Source organism: Meleagris gallopavo, chromosome 2 (genome assembly GCF_000146605.3).
Source record: "Meleagris gallopavo isolate NT-WF06-2002-E0010 breed Aviagen turkey brand Nicholas breeding stock chromosome 2, Turkey_5.1, whole genome shotgun sequence".
Classification (NCBI taxonomy): domain Eukaryota; kingdom Metazoa; phylum Chordata; class Aves; order Galliformes; family Phasianidae; genus Meleagris; species Meleagris gallopavo.
This window is the reverse complement of record NC_015012.2, coordinates 32,805,692-32,831,151: the sequence shown is the minus strand read 5'-3', so window position 1 is coordinate 32,831,151 and position 25,460 is coordinate 32,805,692. Positions and strand designations below refer to the sequence as shown.

The following is a 25,460-nucleotide window of genomic DNA, read 5'->3' as shown; positions in this document are numbered from 1 at the left end:
CCGTCGGGAACGCGGCCGTTGCCGGGGCGGCCGCCGGTATCCGGGGACGCGGTGGCTGCAGGGCTGGCCGTGGCCCCAGCCCGGCAACAGCGCCTTGGGCACCAGCAGGGAGCAGGCAGGGCTTAGGGGACAGCACCGTCGGCAGCACGTGTAGGGACTGCACACAATGTATGGAGTCAACAAAGGGATGAAAGCGTGCGTCGCATTTTTCCCCTTTCTCAGATCGAAGCGTTTCGGTGTTTGCCCACAGATTTTCCGGCTGAAATGCGACTTTCGTAGCGCCGACGGGCTCGGCAGTGGGTACAGCACTATCTCAGCCGCTGCGTGCCCTGTGGGAGTGCGCACAATGCTGGTGCCAACTCTCATGATACTCTCGCTAGTCCCGAGATAGCTGGCGTTTTTGGGAAGCTGCGCTGCCTTTCATTTAAAATACACCTCCTGGTTGTGAGGATGTGATGAATGTGACCTGAGATTACCCTGAAGACTTCACAGTGAAACAACAGGCATTTAGACCTAAAAAAGCATCAAGATCCTGAGGCGTGCTGCGTGACTTTCAGTGGTGTGAAGCAGGACCTCAGCAGCAATGTACTTTCTTCTGTAGGCGGGTGACATTGCTGTCCCCCAGCTCTGGGGACAAGCGAGGCAGCCTATGGGCCAGGCTGGCATTTAAACATCTTTGGGGCTTTCTAGAGCTTGAAAAAGTAAGACTGGGGGCAATACATAGCCATAAATGTTCTCTCTTGCACTGAGCAGAGCCTTCAAGCAGTCTGCAATGGCAAAGCCTTCAGCCCACCTCATGGTAACGAGATGCAGATGCTGTGCTTTGAATGGGGTCCGGCTGTGTCTGCCCACAGCCATGAGATCCCAGAGACAGTATGGCCCATGTACTGCAGTCAGTTGTGGAATGGGATGCAGCTGGATCTTGAATCATTGAAAACAAGGAGCAGCAACTTCAAAATAGCTGCATTAACTCTTCCTCTGATGACTACCTGAATGTTTATTTCCATGCATGTGTTCCAGCAGGGTGTGCAGTCGTAGGCACTGTTGCTCCTCAAATGAGCTAGAGAACAGCATAACTTTGTTAGAAGCTAATACTACAACAACTAACTAGGAGTGGAGCCTGTGCACTGATGGGGGGAATGCATCTCACAGAGCATCTGAGGCTGGGATGCTGTTGAGGCTGATGGCTGGATGGTGACAATCTATTTGGTGTCCCAGGCATGAGACTAGAAATGTTTATCCTGCCTGCCTTCCCTTACTCTGATTTCTTGTGTCTTCTTAAGGACTTGCTCGTAGTCGAGCTTTGAAGGGCGAATGCAGCACCACACCACTCTGAGAAGAGGAGAGAAGGGAAAATCCTTGCTTAATCTGCCACAGAACTAAGCTCATAACTGAGCATGATCTCTGCAGCACCAAAATCTCAGGCTTTGTGGGAGGGCACAGGAGGCCATGGGGAGTCCTCTCCCAGCAGCACACAGCACAAGGACTGCTGACAGCCCTACCGTGTTGGCAGCAGCCCTGTGGCAGTGTCACTGGGCAGGTACTGCTGCCATTTCCACGGGGCAGTGTGTGTGGCTGTGTGCCTGAGCAGAGGAGGTGGCTGAGCTGCCCAGGTGCTTTCTTTCGTGCAACCTGCAGCACAGCGGCTCTCCTCAACTATAATGGGCTGCTGGGCTTCTCCCTGATGGGATGACAAGAGCACCAGCTGCCTCCTCGGGGACTGCACAGTGCATCTGGCAAGGCTCTTGCCTGCAGCAAGCGGCAGGCTGCGTGCTTGTAGTGGCATCTGGAGGGAACAGCAGTGAAGGGGGAAAAAATCCATGCATGAATCCTCCCAGCCAGCCCTGCTAGGGCATCTCCTGCAGTCCCTTTTGTCCTCATGTCACATCACAATGGTCAGAATTCACTGCAGTTTAGGACACAATTTTGTCCAAGTTCTTTATGCCATATGGGGTGGCTTCTGCAGTGGGGCACCTTAGTCTGTCAGGCATGGTTTGTTGCGTTGTGCACACTCCTGGGGTATGGCTGGAGACTGTGAGAGGGGCATTTGCTGCTCAATGTGTGCCTGGCACAAAAGGGATTTGCCTGAGCAGGAGCTGGTGAAGTTTGTCCTTGCTTCTAGCGACTCTCCTTGCAAAATGGCTTGTGCTGCTTCAATGGGAAGCTCAGAGAAGCACAGAAAGTTGCCAGACTGATGGGGGCTGGACAAAATGATGATGCTGAGGGGTGTAGACAAGATCCAAAGCTCTGTCTCCAAGCCTTCTTCCTGTTGGCTCCTGCTGAAAAAATGCTGCTAAAAAGCAGTTAACGTCTCCTGCAGTCCTAGAGGAATGGTGAAAGGAACAGGAGAGGAAATAGCTCCCTGTAAAGCCAGCATTGAAGGAATGGGGAGCGCTGATGGGGCGAGAAGCACTGCATGCATGTGTGCTGCTTCTCCCGCAAAGCTTTCCGCTCTCCCTGGGAGAGCAGGAACCACGCAGCTGCTGACAGCTATTAATAGAGGGGTTGATTGTGGATTCTGTCTCCTACTGCTTCCTGGGAAGAGCAGTAATTACCCTTAATTAGCTTGGATTTGATTCCACCTCCCACCTTTCAGCCCCCTGCCCTGCTCACAGGAGCCAGCCCAGCTGCTGCCTGCACTACATGGTGGGGAGCGGTGCTCAGCTCCCAGCGTGTCCTGCAGGCTCACTCCTGGGTACTGAGAGCAGCAGGAGCTGTGAAGATCATTTTGCCCTGGCCTTTCCACTATGACACAGGAACCAAGCAGGAGGTGAGGGGAATGGCTCTAGTAAAGAGGCTGAAGGTGCTGGCAGGTGGGAGGCTCAGCAGCTGGCAGCACTCCACCACGGGGAACCCCTTCCTTCTAGGATGCTTGCTGCTCATGGCAGGGTGGATGCATTTTCTGATGTTGGTGCTGGAACTCCCTAGGCTCTTCTCGTATTTCAAATACATTTTTCAGATCATATGCTTTCTTGACAGAATCTTGAAAACCTCCAGGCGGGCAGGAGCTGTGCCCAGGGACCCAGCAGCTCCTGTCTGCAGCCCCTCTCCTTGCTGCTGGAGCACTCTCTCCTTTCCTCTTGCTGAGATCTCTCCAGCATCAGGCCAGAAGATTCAGGCCTCTCTGCTGACTCCCACTCAGCCCCTTGCATCTCATCCAAATGCCAGATGGCAAACTAGCTTCAGCAGGAGCTGTGCCAGGCCCCCCTTCCTTTCTCTCCACCCTTTAAGCTACAGAAAAACGGTGAAGAACCAACACAACTCTACCAGTGGATGCAGACTTCAAGCTGTCGTGCTTTCCCCTGCTTCCCTGGGCTTCAGCCCCAGCTGTGGGGGATTGAGGTGGGAGATACTGGCAGAATTCCAGACTGGGAGATGCCAGAGAAGAGAGGACCTGGTTTCCCTGTGCCCAACTCCCAGGCTGTTATAAGTAATGGATAAAATTGAGGATGCAGCCACAGCTGTTGCTGGCTCAGCACCTGCTGACCCCTTGAGCAATCCCTTCTCTCTTCAAGGGACTTTGACACCTTCTGCTGGCTCTTCCTGAGAGTACTCAGGGAACACCTTCATCACGGCACCAGGGCCTCTCTGTTAGCTCTGGGGTCTCCCACTGTTAGTTCTGTGTTGCAGCAGGCCCCTCAGCTCTTCTCCATGCAGCACAGGTGCCCTCGCTGCCACTCAGCTGGGGAATGGGGATGGGGAAGACAAGCCTCTCAGTAGTACCCAAGAGAAATGCTCAGAAATAGGGCTAGTTGCAGCAGGTTGGGCTGTAAGGAAGGTCACCAGGGTCACCAAACACTTTTGCCAGCCTCCCTCCCTGTTCCTGTGGGATGGGTTGGTGCCACAGCCCTGCAGCTGCTGGAGGAATGCTGGTGGGACTTCCACGTGGAGGAGGGACAGGATCTGGTCAGCACCTTCTATTCCTTCTGTTTCTTGCAGCCTTTGCAGCATTCAGAGCAGGTGTGAAGCCTTTTCCTTCCCTCGCTGGAGGTGAGAGCTGGTGGGAGACTATTTTCCAGACGCCCATGGAGATACTTCCTTCACTTTGCATGGTCTCTTGAGTAGCTTGGGAAGTCCATGATGTGCATTTCAGCTTGTGGATGTGTATTGTTCCCTCTCCTGCCCTAATTCTAGCCTCTCCCTGTTGTGCTGTGTTTTGATCAGCACGAAGTATTTGCAACAGGGGTAGGTGCTATGCAGGGACATGGAGCACGAGGGGATCAAGTCTGCCAGCCCAGGTGGTTTTACACGGGGAGCACAGCCCCTTTTCCTCACGTGGCTGCCAAAAAGCAGCTCAGAGACCCAGGGGCTGCTCCAGCTGAGGGCAGTGCCCCCTTTCCTTGTGGGAAAACAAAGCCCAACCCTGTGAGGACAATGTCAGTGTGGTTGCTGCAGCGGGAGGACACTGATGGGGTAGGACAGCCTGGGACCGCCGAGGGCTGCAGAGCTGATGCTGTCCTTCGGTGCCCTCTTTCCCCCTCATGCACCTCGTCCCTGCCGGGGGCTGCGTGACCTGGTGCCAAGGGCTGAGGAGCTGCCAGCTGCCATCTCCCTTCCTCTAGTGATGGGTGGCAGAGCCCCAGCCCTCTCTTCGTGCCCTCTTGTCCTCTCTGCAGGGAAAGCCGCCTGGATTCTCTTTGCATACAGGGAGTGCTCATCGTGGCAGGGCTGGCCTTGCTGTTGCCATCTCTGGGTGGGCTGTCGCTGTGTTTCCAGCAAGGCAGTGGAGAAGATTAAAAGCCTGAGTGAGCAGAGCAGCCAGGCTGAGCCAGGAAGCATCAGCGGTGCCTCTGTCAACACTGCAGCCGAGGTAGGCAGGCAGCTCCTTAATTATTGATTGCACTTATAAATAAATGCTGGGACAGGGAAGAGAAGGTTACAGCAGAGCAAAGAGCTGCTTTGAGATGGGGGCGGAAATGTGAGAATGTGGCTGTTTTAAAGGTCAGACAGTTTTACATCTCCTTTGTAAAACTCAGTGATATTTGAGGTGAGGACTCACCTTCCTTGGGCCGAAGCGGGCTGGGGGAAGCAGCATGAGAGTGGGGGCAGTGAAGGAAGGGAGTGGGCAGGGAACGCCGGCTGCAATGTGGGACAAGTAAGGAGACAACAAAATTAGTAGAGCAGCAAATCCCAACCCGAGTGTAAATAATTCCTCACCATGTGAAAAGAAGGTCTGCGTAGCTTCTGGTTTATCTTCCTGTTCTGGAGCTGTAATCCGTGTAACCTCTGGTGCAAAGGAAGAGGGCAGTGTGTGAGAGGAGGCTGGGTGAGGACCAGAGTGAGATGGAGATAGCAGGACCTGTGTCGAGGACTACAATAGCAACCCCAGGTCTGTGCAGCCTCAGGATTGTCACAGCCAGCTGAGAACACATGTGGGGCTTGGGGTTGAAACGGCAGCAGGGCCTGGAGGATGACAGCCCTCATTGGAGCCCTGAATGCCTGCATGCGATGGGACTTCACAGCTTACTCTGGAGCACTCCTGCAGGAGGGATTGCAAGAGCTACAGGGGCACAGGGTGCAATACAGAGCTGCGCTCAGTCTGCCCCAGTGCAACAGTACAGGCCTCCCTGCAGCCCCTCTGCAATCTCAGGGGAGACATTACATGTGGTGGGCGGCAGCAGCCCAGCACCCGGGGCTGGCCCATGGTTGTAGCTGTGCTTTCCAGAGGAGCTCGGGTTGCAGCCTATCAATTGCTGCTCTCAGCAAGTGGCGCAGAAATATGGGCTGTAATAGAATCTCCAGAGCTGACTGCAAAGCATGGTCATCCTCACAAAGTGAGCTGGCCGGCTGTGAAGGGCAGGCAGCACAGGCAAGCACCGGGATTCCCCATGAAATGCCTGTGCTGCTCTGGCTCATGCCCAGCCGTGCACCTGGGGCTTGGCCACCAGAGCCAGGGTTGGAGAGGTGCTTTGGGCCAGGGGCTGCTCTGACCCACAGCAGGCAGCATGATGTTCCCTGCAGGCTTTCCTCCCTATATTTTCACTATTTTTTCCTTCCTTCTCAGCTGCTGTTAGGAAGGGATGTCACTGAGGCGGTTTATAAGGAGTGACCATCTTTCTATTGAGTGTGACAGTGGTCTTCAGCTTCTTCTGGCTCCAAGGCAGCTGGACAATTATGGGTCACTTCCAACTTTGCTCTTCCCATAGGCTCAATGAACTGTGCAAAACACAGGCCTGCAGCAATGCCAGGAGTCTTGGGGATGTCTCTGAGACACATGCTGGGGATGACCCTCGTGGGATTACACATGCAGCTGGAAAAACCAGGCCTGTGCTCACTGTTCTGCTGCCAGCTCTTCTCCTCAGCAAACCCTGAGTGACTCGTCCTACCATTTCTCCCTGCAGGCTGCCTTTCAGGTACTCCTGATGCCTTCCCTAGCAGGCTCTCTTTGGAGATACCAATCTATCTAGGGCTCCGTACCCTCCAATCCCAGCCCTGTGCTGAGGCTGCTGCACTGCCAGAGAGCAGGACAGGGACCCATGGTTGCTAGGTTTGAGGGTTATGTAGCCTGCAGAACCCCAGCTCTCAAACCATCTGTGCAGCTCTTCCAGCTAGGCAAGGCCTAATGTGGTTGGTTGGTCCTTTACGAAGTCAGGTAGCTGCCTGGAATTCGGGCTGGCACTCACATGCATTGCACATGCCCTTCAGGGACCTTGGAGGTCCATCTGGACTTACAGAGCAGTTGCCAACTTGACTGCACCTGTTCACAGCAAAAAACTCATCACTTCTTAATTAGTTTCCCACTTCCCACTGTCCTGTGTGTGCACACAGCCTGTGCTGTTTGGAGTTGCAGTGTGTGCACAGAGAACTGCTTGCACCTTAGATCTCTAGTAAGGGAATGTAGGCTGCTATTTTGGTGAGAGAACTATATTTAAAATTCATGTTTCATCCCCTCAAGCTCTCTCAGCTGAGCACCGCTCTACCTACTGCTGAAATAGAGAAAGGTGGCAGCTATGTCTGTAACATGGGATGGATGTGTGTTGTCCTCATGTGGAATAAAAATGGGAGGAGGGGGATGTAGTTCTGTACACTGGGATTTAGCCAGGAGAACAGCATGAAATGTGTTCATCTAGGATCAGTGATGATCCAGCACAGCCACATCTCAGAAACCAGCATTTCTACTGCAGGAGCCCCGGTGCCTCCACAGAACTGTGTTTGGTAGGATGAGATGCTTTCTTTCCTTCAGTTACAGGGCAGGTTTTGTGCTACAGAGCTACATCAAGAGCATGACTTAGTTATGCTGCAACCTCGTTGATGACCCATTAAAATCCCCGCAGGCTCCGAAAGAGGAAACTTTTCCTTCATGCCTCTGCTCAGGACACCTGGGGCTTATTTCTCATGGTGGGGTTGGCTCTGCCACTCTGGTGTGGGGAGCCACTTTTTCCACGGGATACAGGAGGAGGGTAACAGAGCTGGGATGTCATACAGCTGGGTCACTGCTACCCACTCATCTCAGCAGGCTCCTCCCCCAGTGCTGAGAGTCCATCAGATCCTGCAGTGGAGACAGGAGACCTTCAAAAAGCCCCCGAGGACACCACCACTGCTCTGGAAGTCTCTGCTGCAGCAGCCCTTGGCTGGCCAGGTGAACACTGGTAGGGGCTCGACTTGCATCTTCGCTGTCTACAGAGACATTACCTTGAAGGTCAGCACACAGATCCCTGCATGTTAAGGGACCAGGCAAAAATTTACAAGGTGCCAGCAGCTTTAAAGTTGAAAATTTAAAAAAAAAAAAAAAAAAAAAAGGTTAAATAACTAGTAAGACTGCTATTGGCAAGCTCAGGCTCTGCTTTTGGAATATGATGCAGAAGCAGCTCAGCCTCTCCTCCTCTTCACACACCTACTCCAATACCAAGAGGAGACATCATCTCTAGCAGTAGCTATTAATATAGTAACATGAATGCAGAAGCAAATGGGAAAAGCATTTTCCCAGTAAGACACAGCATTCCTTTCCCTTCCCCATACCTGGTACTGCTGTGGCTGGAATGAAATACAGCAGCTGTTCAAAAACAGACATTAACAGTATTTTTAACTGATGGCATGAACTGTCCCAGTCATCCCGATACCCAGGAACCTCAGCTCACCATCTCCTTTACTAAAAGCTCAACCTTAAGCTCCCTGGATGGAAGTAATGTTTAATGAAGGAGGCCTAAGGTCTATCCTCTTGGTGCAGATGTAGGAGCTGTCAGTGCTGTGGTGAAACATAAGACACCTCTCTAGGTTGCTCCCCATTCCTTCTGTCTCCAAGATGTCGTATCAGTATCAGGCACTTAACCAAGTGCAAGCTCCTGCTCTTTAGACAGCCACCTTTCTGGCACTAAGAAAAGATGTGTAGGAGTGATACTAAGTCTTAGATTTGGGACAGGACAGCTGCTGAGATGAGGAAGGAAATCCCTCATCCTCTGAACACAATTAAATCCACCACCTTTCTCCCCAAGGAGACTGTTGTTCACTGAAGAGAGGAGGCTCTGCTCACAGCAGATGCAGACTGCTAAGAAAAGTTGCAGATGTCTCTAATCAGGAAACAGTCATTCCCCACTATATCCTCTTTACTTTGCCTTATTTATGTGACAACTGAGCAATGGGCAAATACATCAGCCTGCCGAGCTTGCCCTACAAACCTAAGCTGAGAGTAGCAGCTGAGTGCAAGTGCACTGCTGTATCCCTCTGACCAAAGTGTTACTGCTGGGTCATGCACGTGAAGCTCAGTTCTGTTCCAGCCATGCAACACTGTTAGAACCCTGCCTACCTCAGCCACCTAACAGTCTGCTCTCAGCTACCAGAAGCTCATTATGTCGGTCTACCAAAGCTGCTAAAAATCACTTCCTGGCTCATCATCCTCACCACTGTGGGAGTGCCCTTCTTTCACAGCTTCAAACATTCTCACATAACTAACATTCTAACTCCCGCTACGCTCTTTCTGCTTCTCACCCACTAACATCACTGTTCTTCCAGCCCCCCACGCCCTAGAGCACATAGATACTGCCTCCTCCTAATTCCACCATGCCAGGCAGTCCTATCTGCTGGTGAAATTCATCTGTGTCAGGTTGCTGCTCCGGCTCACAGAGTGAAGCCTTTCTGCATCACTATCCTGTTGTACCTCCCAATCAGCTACCACGTGTGACCTCCCTATTTAGGCTGGTTTCTAACACAAAGGTATTCTGGCCAGCAACTCGAGGCATCACTCTAACAGTGAAGTCTGAGGAAGCAGTGTGAAAGGAAAGGATTTAAAAAGGAGCAGAAGTAAGAAATGTGTAAGAATGTGCACTCAAAGCAAAGAGGTGGAGGTTGGGATGGCTTTTTCCCTTTGTGCGTTAGTACCAAGGACTGACTACAGTACTAACCATTGCATAGGCTATGCAAAAGGTCAAGCACACAGGCGAGGAGAACTCTTTTTCCCATTTCTAAATTATAGTAGTATTTTTATCAGGGAAGGGTGTGGTGAGTCCTTCAGCAGGATTGGACTGCTTAGACTAGAGCATATGTTGCTTTCTGGGTTTACAGGGACAGGGAAAAAAAAAAAAAAGCGCAGATATGAGAAAAAACACTCAACAAAACATCAGAGAGATCAAACACTCTCCATCCTTTAATAACTTTGGAATAAGACAGTCATGCTCTCAGAACTTCCCAGTACTGGTCTCGTGACAAGAACTGCACTATTCCAGAAGAAGAAGCTGGTGCCTTCTGAGGCTCAATCCCCATATGCCCGTGCTGAGGACAGACAGCATCATTCTGTTAGTGGCATCAGGAACAGACTCTCTGCTCAGCCCTGATGGCCAGGTGCCAGGTGCCAGGTGCTCCAACGCAGTGGTTGCAGCAGTGTTCACTGTGAGAGCTGCCACACCTTTCATATCAACTCTGCATCAAGAATCCACATAGCTTACAGCTGTCCTGCTACCAAAGCATCAGTTATTTCAGAGTTTACTCCGAGCGAATTCCAGAGCAGTAGTCAGGGCTCCCTGCATGCCCTTGGCATTTCCACTGCCCTTAGCGACGACAGGAGAACCTCCTGCCTTGCCTTCCATCTGTGTACAAACAGCCACGGCCCAGTCAGCAGCAGAGAACACGGGGAGGCAATTCTGGGGAAGAGACACACACTTTGGTCTGTAGAGCACTCTGCAGTCTGGAAGAAGGAACACCTTTCTCCTCTCACCCAGCCTGGACCCTCGCTACCCGGGGGAGACGTGACTGAGAGGAGACTGAGCTTACGTGTTAGCGCTACGTCCTGCCACTGGGCAAACATGTGGATCTAGGGATATTTGTGCCCAGCAAAAACTGGAAGATTATCTGGTCCCAGTACAGTCATTTCTGGTCATTCCTCAACATAATAAATCAGCGACACTAGGTAGAAACCCAGGAAAAAACTCAGCTGGGACCTATTGAGCAGTGTACCCAGTCCTCCTCTGCAGGCAGGCTCTATGTGACTCTGCCAGGGTTCTGCTTACCTTGGACACCTGACAGGCACAGAGCACCTCCCCAGAATCCTGAGGGCTGAGCAGCAGGACTGATGTGCCAGGTGACTTGTCACAAAGCTGGTTCACTACCTTCATTAGGATCTAGGAGAGGAAGGAAAAGGCAGGATCAGGCTACAGCAAAGGAGAATGCTGTGCAGCTACCTTTGACTGCAGCCAGCCTCTGAAGTATTGCTGGACCAACACACAATGTGCTTTACTCACAGACAGGGAGTCAGCTGGGACAGTATCAATAATGACAGGTTGGTTGCAGTGTTTTGCTAGCAGCCTTTGTGCCTTCTCTTCAGCCTGGAGGAAGAAGCACACAGCACTTGAGTGGCTACAGGTGGCATAGGTGACTGGGAGGAGTATATAAACGTGCAACACATGTATACAGGGAGTGGAAGTGCTGTTCTGTATGACAGAGGGGAGATTTATGTTAGCAGAAGTCTGGAGACCTGTACAACCCTCCTGCCTCAAAAGCAAGCAGAGATTTCAAAAGGGACAGTGACATGTTCAGTTCTCAGACTCTCTCCTTGGCCTTTGCACTGCCACATGTATAAAGGCAAGTTCCTTTGACAAGATACTGCTACTTTAAGTAAAGGAGAACATTAAGTCTGCAATAAGAATTTCGTAAGGATTTTTAATATAATCATGTAAGTTAGTAACAAATACAGTGGAAAAATCACAGCAACATCCATATGAACGAGAGAAAGGCTCTTCTGCCACTCTACTGCATGATCTTATAAAGACCATTTTCAGGGCAATGTCATCTTCTCCATGCATTAACAAGCAGGCAATGCCTATCTACCCGCTGGTATTTGCAAGAAGTCCTATCCTCACAGATAGGACAGATATCAGGATTTTGCACATGCCAGAAATGCAGTCAAGTCACTGCATTTTATGAACAACAGCCCTGTCAGTGAAATCAACTCAATACAGGGCTTACACTGCACTGTGTGATTGCACCCACTTTCCCCTGCCTTTTGATGAGACTCCAGACACTGAATTGCAGTGAACTGTGACAAATACATGAGGTTCATTGGTGGACATCACAGTGCTATTAGCAAGCTACAGTGAGTGTGCTGCTTTCACAGTACCTGCTGCATCTCCAGTTTCTTGATGGCTGTGTTGGCGGTTCGCTGCAGCGATTTGAGGATGCTCTGCAGTTCTTTTCTCTGCCACTGGGGCATTGTAGTGCTGGCCACCACCTGCAAGACAGTCTGCTTTGTAAAGATACTGAATTGTAACTAGAAATAAACTGCTTGTTCTCTGGAAGCTCAGACTGGAGCCTGTCCTCTTTCCAGACTTTCCTATACAAATACCTGATCATGCCAGTCACTCACTGCAACAGTTTTTTCAGCTAGGCATCTAAAACCTGGGGAAAAGCCTGGAAACCCTTTTTTACTGCTTAACTCTTCTTCAATGTTCCCTCTGGGAGCAGAGGCACCAAGACATGAGTTGAAATCTTTGTAAACAGAGGCACCAGCAAGTTGCAGCTTCTTTCTATTGACCATAGTAATATGTGAATTTCCTAGAGAAGTCATTTTGTCTCAAGAGTCAGCAAATGCTGGGATTTTTCTGTATGGAATGTAATCCTTACTTTGGTTAACTGTCCCACTTCTTTGGAGAGGTTCTGCATCTCGAGAACAGAGGTGCTGCTCCTCTGCTTCATCCGTATTGAGACAGAGTCCACTTCCATAGCCAAGCACTGACCTACTTCTCGGGCCTGGAGAGAGGGAGAGAAAATGTTTCAGATGCTGCAAGAGAAAGAAACATCGGGGATGGAAAAAAGAGGGAGGTGGCATTGAAGTGCTGCTAAGTATCCAGGGGGAAGACACCTACAGTCAAGCTTTAAGAATGACAGTCCCCCAGAGACTCTGGAATAGAGAGCTCTTCTCTAGATCTGCAGCCATTGCTAGATGGTCACACTTGTGGGACCAAAGCTGTCATGTAGCTATGTTTCTTCAGCAAGAAGTCCTCATCAGGATTTCAATGACAGAAAAACTGGGAGGCCCTTTTTAGTGCATTAACAAATGCATTATTGAAATTAATGACTGAAGAAACTAAAGAACATTAAAACTAAAGAAACCTCACACCTGACATTTCCTGAAGACGAGTTCAGCTGGTCTTGGCCCATTTCTTATTGCTTTCACCAACAATAGCTAATGCAAGCTTTTTTCACTCCCTGATTGCTCTTTGTGCCCACAATGGTAGTGGGAGACCAGGACTGCAGAGAGCATATAGGAAAAGCTGTGGACAGAGAGAACTGCTCTGCCTAGCTGGATACACATCCGTATTCCAGGATACTCCCCCACACCTACAGCCTTCCTTGTCTAATTAACACTTAGCTCCTTTCAGGGTCTCTTCAGGTTAGCACTTCCAGCAAAGTATACAGATGTGCCCTGCAGCTTTTCCTTTCTCTGCATTAAGAAAAAAACACAGTAGGAATAGAGCAATGCAGGGGATAGCCAGCCAAAAAGCAATAGATTTGCAGGGGTGGGCTTTGCATCTAGTCTTCCCAGTTCCACTGGCAGTGAGTCACTCTGACTGCAGCCTGTAAGGAAATGGTCAAGGCACAGGGACCCTGAAACTTCTGCATACACAACAAAGATCTCACAGGAACAGTAATAGGTTGCTTACGTTTTATACAGACCCTATCAGATCAGAATTACAGTTTGGCAGGAAAGAGACTAAAGAGAGAAGAAAAAAGTCTGTAAGAATGAGGGCAGAACCCTGTAGTTATAGAAGCACAGGTCCAGCTGTGATAGGAGCTAAAACCAAAGCACAAAGGATTACACCTTTAAATACCTGCCTAGTGATTGAAATTTCTAGTCCAGAAGTCTCCTGGCACTCTGTGCCGAATGTCTATCTTGGAAAAGGGGGTCTGAGGGAAGGAACGAAGGTCAAAGAGACTGAAGTCTAGGGCAGCTGGGGAGTGGATATGAACAGTGAGGGAAAGCAGCTGAACTGTGTTCAGGGGTAAAAGAGAAAGTGAGATCAGACATAGCAGTGAGGCTCCAGCCCAAGCAGAGGGAAGTTAATTGCCCGAACAGGAGCCTACAAAGTTGGATTCGGCTGAAATCTGTTTCTCCTTTCTTACCTGTTTGGCTTGTCTCCCTGTCACAGCAATGACACGACTAATCCCTTTAACAAGCTGACGTTCACTGACAATGGCCAGATCCTCCATTGCTCCTGTCTGTAGAAGGTGTCTGCAGAGTTGACAGAGAACAGGAAAGAAACAAGCTGCTCTCTGGGAACAGAAATCAGGACGACTGCTTTCATTTTAGCCACATCTTCAGGAGGACAGTCTCTACTCAGTCCCAATAACTTCAAACATTTTTCATTCCTAAACTCCTGGTCAAGCAAGAGACAGCAGAGCTGAAGCTACTCCAGAAGAATCTTTGTGCTACCTTCCCAACAGGCTACTGACAAATATATATATATATATTTGACACAGGGAACTGATCACCTTCCCTCTCTTCTTTGGCTATACAAAAATGGATATGAATACTACAGTGTCTCAACGACTCTGTTACCACAAGCAATTATTTCAGACAGCTTAATTAGAATCGATCATCTCCACTCCCATGCAGTTTCTTGTCCTGCTCCTCCCAAGTGACTAGAAACTTGCTTATTTCCAGCTTTATCTACTTAAATGCCAATTTGTTTCCATTTTTTTCCATGTCAGCATCATACTAAGATTGATTAACTCTTCTTCTACTCTAGTGCTAGAACAGGGCTAAAATAATCAGGTTGGACAGTAGTTCTTACAAGGATTTACAAAGTCTTACCCAGACTGGGTCTGGAGACCTCCTGCAAGCTCCAAACCAAACCAAGTGTGAAAGGACACAAACCATGTTTCACACTCTGCTGCAGCCTTGCAGCTTTCAAGTGGATTTCAGACTGTGAAACAAGGAAAAATGCTTTGTGTTTCATTACTGTTTTCTCACCCTGGCATTCCGAAAGCTCCACAACAACCCTACTCTGTCCCTGTTTCAGGTAAAGAAACCCAGTTGCACAGGAACACAGTATGGAACTTGGAAACATCTCTTTACCTCAGCCACCAGTGCTCCCATATGAAGTCTTGTATAGAAGATCCTCACAGAGATCCTCACATAGGCCTGGACTTGGCATCAGGGTGGGAAACAACTCGAGAATTACAAGGGCACAGTCTGCCCACAAATACACCTTTTTGACTATTAGTAAAAAGATACTTACGTCCCACAGCAGAGCTCCACAGAGGTTTGCATTGCAGCCTGAGTGTTGCTGGTTAGCACAGTCTCCACGGGAATTCCCAAGGACACCATCCTCACTGGATCTGGATACCCCTGACAATGGAGACAGGGATCAGCAGTTACCATACAGTCCTTCAGGGACACTTACAGACTAACCACATGGCTTCAGAACCCTGCCTTACTTTATTCTATTCAAGAGTGATTTCAGAGTCAGGCACCATAAACAGCCTGTATGGGGAGAAAAACAACTGGGTGATGCCAACAGCTGTTAAGTCTGAAGAAGTGGGTGGAAAGTCCATGCATCACCAGTCTCCACACATTATAATGTAGTGCTCCACACATAATGTAGCTCACCTCCATCCCATTTATCCCCGAGTTTTAGGAATCAGTTACCCTACAGAAACCTCCTGCTTCAGTATCTTTTATGACCCTGATGATTTCAGCTAAAAGAGAAGGCTCAGAAAGAAGCGTCCTGCCCTCCTGTCATACCTCGTCTAGAGCACGGAGTCCCTGAACTCTTCTTGCCAGTGCAAGTGGGACCTCAGCCATATACACAGCCTCATTTCGCTTGATCACATTCTGGACCACCTGCTCCACTTGCTGCAGCTGCTCCACGGTCACAGGGCCCTGAGGAAGTAAGTCTGCCTTCAGGAGAAGCCTCCTGAGAACAAAGGAGCTTGGACACATTACTTTCCCATGTCTCATCTTCCCTGCTTGTAAAAGGCAATAGTGAGCATCAAGTGACTACAGTGAGAGGAGAAAAAACCCTCGAAGAGAAGGCTAGTACTGGGGTACTGGCACTGCTGAGAACCAAAGAAACACAAGTCCAGTCACCTTGACATTAAAGTCGAAGCGCAGTTGTTCTGCTGTCACATGGGAGCCTCGTTGCTCTGTGCTGTCACCCAGAACATGGCGTAGAGCGAAGTTTAGCAAGTGGGTAGCAGTGTGGTTTGTCATGCAGGCCAGCCGCTGGACCTGAAAGCACCAGATGATTTAGCATGGAGTGCTGGTTCTTCACACCTTGGGGGAGCAGATGATGGCACAAAGAGATAAGATGAAGGTTGTATGTGAATGGATGGGAGATGATGGTGGAAAAAAAAACAACAACAGAAACAAGTAGCACAGCTGTCAAATGAATTTATGCTACCAGGCATATATATAACTTCTTTTCCCACGGGATGACCTCTGTAAAACAGCAAAAGCTAGACTGGATACTTTCAGACAGACCTGCAGCTCATAGCACACTACAGACAAAGTCATTTGCAAGTTTCCCCCTCCTGCTGCATGTTGTAATAAAGAACAGTCAAGAGACAAGGCTCTGATATGAATAGCTTACTCAGGACTTCACAAGACTCTCAAAGCGAGGCTGGGAAAGGGTTAAGATTACCTCATCCACAAAGAGCTGCACTTGGTCTCCAGCACGCAGGGTTTCTACAGCAGTGACTTCATGGATCACATAACCACCACAGAGACGAACTGACTCTATAGGGAAGAGTACGTCCTGAGCAAAGAGAAACAGAAAAGTGAGTTAGGACACAGAACATCCTAGATACCTATTTGACCTTACTGGGAAACATAACTCTTATTACTTCCAAAGAGACAGGAATGGGATGGGAAAAGTAGGGACAAACCAACATAACCAGAGTGCCTCATCCCTTCCCTGCATCCAGCCAATCACTGCACACGTTGAGACTGCCAGTCTGCAGTGTAGAGGCAGCCACACCAACTGTGCTAATGAATTTTCCTAACAGGGATGTTTGCCCATGAGAAAATGCCAAGGCACATGTCTCAGGCATCCAAAGTGTCACTTCTGCCTCATCAGGCCGGCAAGAGGAACTCAATCCCCCCTTCAGCTTAGGAAGATGCGCTTATTGCATTCTGTAAGGCTGAAAAGGCAGCATCAGTGCCCAAAGATTCTTAAGAGCTGGAATGTGAGAGGGAAGAAATACTGCATCCCACATAACTAGGGCCAAAGCCCTTCCTCTGGCAGGGTAAAAAAAACTTGCTTCAGAAGTAGAATCCTCTCTACATGCTTTTCAGAGAAATAAGGGATTTTCTAATATGTCTTCAGTTGGGCACTGCGTGCAGTTGTCTAGGACTGCCCAGAGACCAGTTACTCTTCTCACGGACTCTCAGATTATTAATTGCATTCTCTTTGCATTGCTGCTGTGGCTGTTAAGAGTGCAACACATCGAAGGAAATCCTAGGAATACTTCCAAGACTTTCACAGCAAGAAGAAATCGTAAAGAACTGAGAGAGAGAGACAACCAGAGCTGTACACCCACTTCTGTGAGATTACTGCTGTTTCTCCCCTAGCCCACCAACCCCAAGGCACGGACAGGAAAACTGTCAAGAGTTAGCAGCTTGCAAATTAAGACAATAAAATGGCCCATCACTTGGAGAACTCTGGCCTCATTGTCTAGGAAACCTTGGGTTCCACCAGCAAAGTGTCTCACCTGCTGTCCTAAGCGTATCAGGTAACCTTGGTCAGAGTCTTGCCCACCCTGCTCTGCATAAAAGTTAGTCCTGTCCAAGATGACACCACAGTGCTGCCCTGCCCCGACCTCCTTCTGAAGAGACTGATCTCTGTACAGCATCAGGATGGTGGCCTGGCACGGGCTGAACTCTGCCAAGGAGAAGAAGATGGCAGCAATCAGTGCAAGCACCCTATCAGATCACACCATGAAAAGAGGCACCATTTCTCTGTGCCATTCCTACCAACACACAGTCTATAATGAAAGCTAGCACTTTCCTTTGACTTGATCAGAGAGGAACAACTATTGGCCAAAACGACAAGGGATCTGCTATTCAGAATCAAGTCATCCAAACTTTACCACTGTAGAGCAGGTAACAGTTCAGGGATACCCAATCTAGGTTCACAGGAGCTCAAGAAAGACATGGTGGACATGCCTGCATCGTGTCATATTGCATACTTGCATGACAGCCTTCGACAAGGAGAAAATTGGCTTGATGGACAAGGGAGGTCACCTTCCCTGATTAAAGAAGCTACTCTGTCATAGCATTCTTGAAATCAAACTCAGGAAATATGGACTGGGCAGGTGGACCATAAGGCAAGTGTATAACTGGCTGGACAGTTGGGCCCCAGAAAAAACTGCTCAATATTTTGAAGTCCAACTGATATTAGGAGAGCTACCTGGAGACTGAAATTATGGCCAACACATTTTAACATCTTCATTAACGACTGTCTATGACAGGATGGGATGTATGCTTATCCTGCTTGTGTCTGGCAGCAATTGGTGAGACTGGCTGATACACTGAAGACCAAGGATGCTTTTCAGAGAGATCTTGGCAGGCCAAAGAAATGGACTGAGAACAACCTTGGGCTTTTCAAGGGCAAGCTGAACACAAGTCAGCAGGGTGCCCTTGCAGAAAGGAAGACTGCAACCGGCTGGGCTGTACGAACACACAGTTAGGTCAAGGAAAATGGTTATTCACTTCTGTATGTGGCATTTGTGAGACAACAGCCAGAGTGCAAGGAATTCTGGCTGTACATAAGGAAAAAATCTTTCAGGCTAAGAGTGATTAAAAAAAATAAAAATGGAACAAGGACCAGAGAAGCAGTGGGATCTTCATCCTTAAAGATACTGAAAGCCTAATCAAAGAAGACCCCAAGCAACCTGTTCTGAGTGTGAAGCTGATCCTCCTTAGACCAAGAGACTGGACATTCAGAGATTCCTTCCTGTCTGAATTATTCCATGATTCAGTGACTGATGAAGCAAGATAGTGCTAGTTTAGTAAATTCAGCCAGTGCCTCCACTGTGCTCTCTCTGTAGTTTGTCTAGTTTGAGCAACACAATTGCTGTATAGTTTGAACTACCTCATATTTTGCTTGATGTGGGTTGTCATCAGTACACTGGATAACAGGCTGTACACAGCTATCTAATTGCTTGCGACAGCCACACCACCTCTCACTCTCTGTGGTTCAGCTTTATGCTTTCCTTAGAGCATCAGCAGCCCCATTTATCTCAGAAGACAAAAAGCCTGCACTGGCATCTAGTGGCCCGCCAAAGAAATAGCAAGAGCACAGCTTTAAGCACCTACCAAAACACCTTGCATAATCTTCATTCTTCACAGCACTCAACTCAGAAGCCTGATTGCTGGGGACGGACTCATCTCTAGCAGAAACCAGCAGTCACTGCCTCAGCATTGCATGGTAAGACCTACCCATTTCTCACAGCCTTATTACCAGCCCAGCAATAATAACAGCAGCTACTCTGAGAAAAGTTACGAGGGCCAAGAAAAGATGCAGCAGAAAGGTGGACAGGTTTGAACTAAGAAGTACGTTTTCTCCTGCATGTACCAGGTAGTAACAGCAGGGTCATGAGGGATTCTTGCTCCCTTAGGCAGAGTTTGCCCAACGCATGGGATCTTGACACTTACCATACTGCCCGTGCTGCCCAAGCTTGTAGGAGTATTTTGGAGAGTCATCAGTAGCAGGTATGTTGTCTCTCTGTAGCTGAGCCAGAGAGTGCACATCGAGGTGCACAACAGTGCCTTCCAGCTGTTGCCCTTCCTGTGGGCCACGAGCCTTCCGCTGCAGCAGAGTAAAGGCAAAGTTAGATGCAAGGTAGCTGGGGAAATAAAAACCAGTAACTGGAGCTTTTTAAGGCTAGAAGCAGCTTCTGTCATCTTCCTGGGAAAGGCTAACTTAGCTCCATGCTGACGCAGGCTATGCTAAACCAACCTGTCCCTTCCAGCCTTACAAGCACTCAATACAACTCAGTGCTAGCCTTCAGGCAAGCCATAAGCAACAGATAACATAACACTACCTGCACAGCTTGCTTTGTAGCTATGAAACTTCAAGGCCATTAAAGCTCAGAACAGTGAGGCCTTGATCTGATTACTGTACAAGGCAGGCAGTACAAATCTTCCAGCACTACGGAACTTGAGGGGGTTATATAAACTCTTCATAAATCACTTGCTGTTTGGGCTATCCAAGCTGGCTCTGCTTTGAGAGCGTTGAACTGCATGACTACGAGAGGTTGCCCCTAACGTATGTAATTCTGTGACAACCTCCATTCCAACCAATATTGTACAACACTGATACTCATCTGAAAAGAATCACCAACAAATACTTCTCAGTTCTACAACTACAGGCAAGAGCAGTGGGAACCAACTGCTGCTTCAGATTCACTTCCCCTTCAGGGAAAAGGGGCATAGCCCTGTGGTGCATCTAAGAAGCCTCAGTAGCGACAGGAATTTTGACTCTGGGCACACAGGAGAGGGTAGGCTCTGAATTATCCTCATGAAGAGTGTGTCTCTTACCTTAGCATCCTCTAGAACAAGCTCATTAAAAGCAGCTGAATCCAAACAGATTCCCTTTTCTTCAAGCATCAAGTCAATCAGATCCAGGGGGAACCCCAAATTCCCATAGAGAGACCAGGCTACTTCAGCTGCAGAACAAAAATGAAGGATATGAACTATGCATGAGCATGGGAGATAAAGGCATCTCCAAAGTTGCTTGAGTGGGACTAATCTGACGTGTGCTTTCGAAACTGGGTTCACGCGGGCTGTGTGCAAATGAACTGATAATGAGAAAGGGCAGAGAAGCCACACAGTTTTTAGTATGGGACTGAGTACAAACACAGCTGCTAGCCACATCTCTGCCAATATTCAGTCCAACACATCTAAGCAGGCAGCTCCTATGTTGTGCCCTGGGCACCTCCTTTCAGCTGTGTCTTGTAAGAATCCAGTTAATCAATAAAGCAGCAAAGGGAGTTTCTAACTTTCCCAATGCCTGGTTCGTTGTGGGAATGATGTACTAGGAAACAATTGCAGTCTAGAGAAGGGAGCAATATCTGCTTTTAAATTTGGCTTTGGAATGCCCAAGGCTGGAATGTCATCAAAAGCACACATAGGAGGGTAGCTACAGTTTTGACCACAATGCTTGCAGTGACCTGGATCAAACCATCTTTAAGTGCAACTTGGCTGAAGTAGGAGGCTTACCTGGGAAATTTGCAGAAGGCTTCATCTGCTGCACTGTCCGCTCAATGATGCGCCTCCCACGCTCAAGGGAGGACAGAAAAGCAACTTCATTCTCATTGATGATATCCATAACCTGCCCAAGGAACAGAAGAAGGGATAACCATAACATCACTCTCCAGCTCAGCTCAGCCCTGCCACCTCTGGGCTCGCTGCTAGAGACAGCTCAAAGCAATCAAGTGGATGTCTAATGGGTGCTCTGTCTGCTTGAACCAGCATCCATTATTTTGTATCTCTGATGCACTATTAAACAGTGTCAAAGTCATTATTCCTCCTATCACCATCCCTGATAATACTTACCATCCACCTGGGAAGAGATGGATGCTGACAAATGTTCCCTGTTACACATTCGTTATGTGACCCAATTAAAATTGCATGGCTGAAACAGAGAAATTGCCTTTCACAGCTGCTGTCAGCAGAAGCAAGCAGGGACTAGCCTTAAATCCCCAAGCCACTTTGGACAAAGGGTACTCAGGCTAGAACAGGCTGTACTTGCATTCAACAAAATAGCTGCCCTAGCTTTTTCAGAGCAACAGCTGATTTTATCAGAACAAGGAGTCCCTGCTAATGATCTAATAGAGCTCCCACAACAAAGTCCACTAAATATATTTCTCAAGCCCAGGCAGTGCCCACGATGCGGAAATGGTCCCAACACATCCCAGCCTATACATGAGAACCTCGCTATGGAGTAGGCTATGCAAAATCCTCCAGCTAAGATCTGTGAAAGGGCTGGCTTCTGCCTCTGAGAATAGTGCCTTACAAAGTCCATGAGGGAGGGAGGTTTCTTTCCAGGGTTTCTGCATTGCTTACCTGGTCTGCGTTCTTCCTCAGCTCTGGATAGGCATCTCCCTGTAGAGTGAGTATCAGTTAGAGGTAACACCAACCTCAGCAGCTTCCTTGGGGGATCTCAAAGAATGTCACAAACATTACAGAGGTGTCTCATGAAGCTGAGAATGAATGAAGCTCCAGTGCCTCAGAGACAGTTTCACAGTGGGAGAGTCACATCCATACTTACAGCTGCTGTCTCCTGTCTGTCTCCCCATAACCCTACTCAGCTAGCCCTTGCACAGCACCTCTGTGGCAAACACATCCATTCCCAATGACAGAAAGCACTGTCACTTAGGATGTTGTTAGAAATCATGGAGACCAATCTCAGAAAGCTTTAACCAGATATGACAGCTTGGAAACTGCTGCCCTCAGGAAGCAAGTGTATACTTGCATATATTTATGCTTATTTGGGCTGCTGACTGTATCATTAGTTACAATAGCACAGTTCCCCATCACAAATGATCCACAGACAAGAAATGTTTACTGTTATAATGCACCAGATATATCCTGCTGGTACTCTGTTCTGTCCAAGGTTGTCTCCTGACATTGTACAGGATACGGACATGGAGCTGAAGAGAATGTCTGATACTTGTCTTCCCTAAAGCAGTAGTTCTTACTTACCAGCACTTCCACTACAGTAGGCACAAGGGAGGCCAAAAGCCCATGTGGAGCATGAAGGACTTCAGAACAAAAGCGAACAGCCCTGCGCAGAATCCGACGCAGCACCAGTCTGAAAGCAGGGCAGAATTCAATTCCCCAAGCAGCATGTGAGCATCTCTGCCCAGCACCCACAATCCAATGCACCCCCACACGCAACCCCTCTTTGGCCTGACCTAACTGCCAAAGGTTGGCTGCTCCACATACTCTATACCTAATCCAAGGATGAGATGCAGGTCTGAACCTCTTTCAGGCTCTCACATGAATCTCTCCATATCTTTGGTCCACATTATCACTTTCCCTTGGCTCAAATTCCCTTCTGGACCTAATTTCCCTACTGGAAACTATGCTGTTTCCATATCCTTACTCTGCTCCAGAGAAGCCTGGGTAGATGCCATCAGTGATGCATACACACAAGGTCCGCACATGATCTGCCACCACACGGTAGGCCATATCCACGTGCCCAACATCCGCATTCCCAACCAGACCTTGGTATCTGGGCCCCCCACAGCCCTGAAAGAGAAAGTGAGGAGACCACAGATCAGCAGAAGAGAAAGGCTGCAGAAGGAAAAGTTCCAATGCAACAGGCAGCCAGCTACACTTGACATCATGCTTGTCAACTACTCAGTGAATCTAAGACAAATTGATTAAATCCTTCCAGAACATTAGAGACCAAAAGCTTTGTACCTAAGACAGGTCAGCCAATGTCCTGGCCCTAAGAAATCTAAGACACTTCGAATTAAAAATGGATCATCAATGCTGCTTTACTAGTGGATTTCCAGTGTGGAAGTTACCCTGAGTTTCCCTGTCTGGGGCCTGGCCAGACATACCTCCTGTCTCACAATATTGTGTAAAGAAGGCAAGGCTGTAGTATGGCACGAGGCAAATAGCTTGCTCCAGAAGAGCTTTCACTTAGCTGTGACTCTAAACAGGATCACCTTGTGAATGGCATCCAAGATGGGAGTGAAGAGATCTGTGTCGTAGTTGGATCGTTTGTTCTGCAGAACTGTCACCAGCCTTTCTAAGCCCATTCCTGTATCCACATGGTGCTGAGGCAAGGGAAGCAAATTCCCTTCCACCTCTCTGTCAGCAAGTTAGGAAAAATAAAAGGCAGAAGAAAAGCACCAGTCAGTTCTGGGCAAAGAAGAGATGTACTTGAGTTGCAGAAGATGGGAGTGCAATAAGAGAGTGACAGGGGATAGAAACAGCAGGTAATCCAACACACGATACCCAGGGACAAGACTAACAACAGCCTGCCTTGGCATTGACTGGTAGCCAGGCTCTGATCATCAGATCATCAGCATATATTACAGTGGGTCGAAAAAGGGTTTTTCTAAACAGCAGTATTCTCACCCTGCAAGTTTCTCTGCACTGCTGCAGACCTGATCTCTGGTATAATAATTTAAAGTAAGAGTGGATAAAAGCTAAGGAGAACCACGAGTCTCAGAGGACACATCCTCCCAGCTTCTCCTTTGCTTCTCTACTGCCACCTCCTGGAAAGAAGTGAGGTGCCTAAAAGCATGATTCAGATGGCATGTAACAGAGAAAGGCACTGGAGTTCAGAGGAGATTCCTGGTACCTGCTATACTGCATGAAGACCAGGTTCCAGATCTCCACTACATCAGGGCTGCCCTGGTTCACCAGTGCTGAAGCATTTCTACCACCACCCACATGGTCATAGTGGATCTCCGTGCAAGGACCGCAGGGACCTGTGTCACCCATCTCCCAGAAGTTGTCCTTCATTGGGAAAGGCAGCACATGGCTGGCAGGCACTCTGGAAAGGCAAACAACAGAGATGGCAATGTTGGTGCGCACATGCAAAGCACATGTTAGACTATATCACGAGGAAAATTAAAAGGATAGATCCTCCCTGACTACTACAAACTCAGAATCCAAACACATTAGGACTTGTTTGCTTCTGTCCGCATAGAATTAGCATCCTTAGCAGCAAAAAGCTGTATCAAACCAGATAGGACCCTAGTTAGTGCTGAGAATGGCCATCAAAACCAGCCTGGCTCCTGCTGATGGAGGCAGATGTGTCACTGGGTTCATGGAGCCACTTTTCTCTTTGGAAAGAATTGCACTAGGGCCATGACATGAGGAACAAGACTGACCATTACAAATAGCACTGAGCTGGCTGCCTTGGGCCCAAAGCTCACATACAGCCTAGAACAAACTCCCAAACTGCAGTGGCTTTATCCTCACATTAAAGCAGCAATTGCTAGCAGAATGCAGACTGCACAACTCCTCGTGGAGAAGAAGTAAAGGACCACAGACATCTTTAGCACACTGCATCCAGGTTAGAAAGCCAGAGGCATACAGCCACAGACCAACTGCACCTGAGCAGTAGCTTAAAGGTAAAATGATCCAGAGGATGAAGAGTCCAACTTTTAGTAACCCAAAGGAAGAAACAATTAAATGAGTTGAAGACTCAATTTTTGGCTGCCACAGCTGTCTTCCATCAATTAAAGAACAAATGAGAGACTGTGGAGTCCGGGATGTCAGTATATAATGCTCAAAGCTCCTTCTCTAGCATGCTTACCCCAAGCTGAGCCATACATCCCTGCACTCCTCATCTGCGCTCAGCCCCAGTGAAGAGTCTCCGCCAAAATATGTGACGTAGAGACGATCCTTTGGGATCTCATAGACCTCTGTCAGGAGCTCCCAGGCCATGCTACACGCCTCCTCCTGAGCAGACAGGGATACAAAGGAAGCACAGGAATATAGAGTGGAGTGAGAAAAGGGAGTTCTTCAAAACGACAGGCACCAAAGAAGCTTGTTTAGCTCTAGCTCTCTGTAAGCACTTGCAGTGATTCAGCATAGGACCTGACCCCCCCAGCTTCACGCCACAGAGTTTGGAGCTGTAGCACCATGACAGAGTGCAGCATTGGTATCACAGTACAGCTACGATACTGTAAGAAAAGGCCTGCACGTTCCCCAGGTGAGGACTTGCACTTGCCACCTCACCTTGAAGTAATCCCCAAAGGACCAGTTCCCCAGCATCTCGAAGAAGGTGTGGTGGTAGGTGTCACGGCCCACGTCCTCCAGGTCGTTGTGCTTCCCCCAGCACGCACACACTTCTGGCTGTTCACCACCCGCCGCTGCTGCGCCAGCTCGCTGCGGGGATGCGCCGTGCCCAGGAAAACGGGCTTGAACTAGAGAGCACGGGAAAGAGACACCTGCTATCGCCGGCTGCTACCCACGCTCATGCAGGCAGAGAATCCGGGAAGGGCTGGGCCCGCACCTGGTTCATGCCCGAGTTGACGAAAAGGAGGGTCGGGTCGCGGCG

General features: G+C 48.8%; 1 protein-coding gene across 1 annotated transcript; it reads right to left on the bottom strand.

The window, feature by feature from the left end:
* Positions 1 to 9,548: 9,548 nt before the first annotated feature.
* On the bottom strand, positions 9,549 to 25,460 carry AARS2 (alanyl-tRNA synthetase 2, mitochondrial; the record flags this gene model as incomplete). Its single annotated transcript, XM_010706968.3, is given in 23 exon segments — positions 9,549 to 10,073; positions 10,440 to 10,550; positions 10,671 to 10,754; positions 11,546 to 11,656; positions 12,049 to 12,174; positions 13,549 to 13,657; positions 14,667 to 14,776; positions 15,173 to 15,310; positions 15,518 to 15,658; positions 16,071 to 16,184; positions 17,140 to 17,309; positions 19,085 to 19,238; positions 19,970 to 20,097; positions 20,651 to 20,762; positions 21,497 to 21,535; positions 22,136 to 22,244; positions 22,539 to 22,684; positions 23,110 to 23,254; positions 23,751 to 23,945; positions 24,714 to 24,859; positions 25,139 to 25,230; positions 25,233 to 25,326; positions 25,416 to 25,460. Coding segments are annotated over 23 exon segments (2,784 nt in total), but the record flags the coding sequence as incomplete, so codon positions are not given.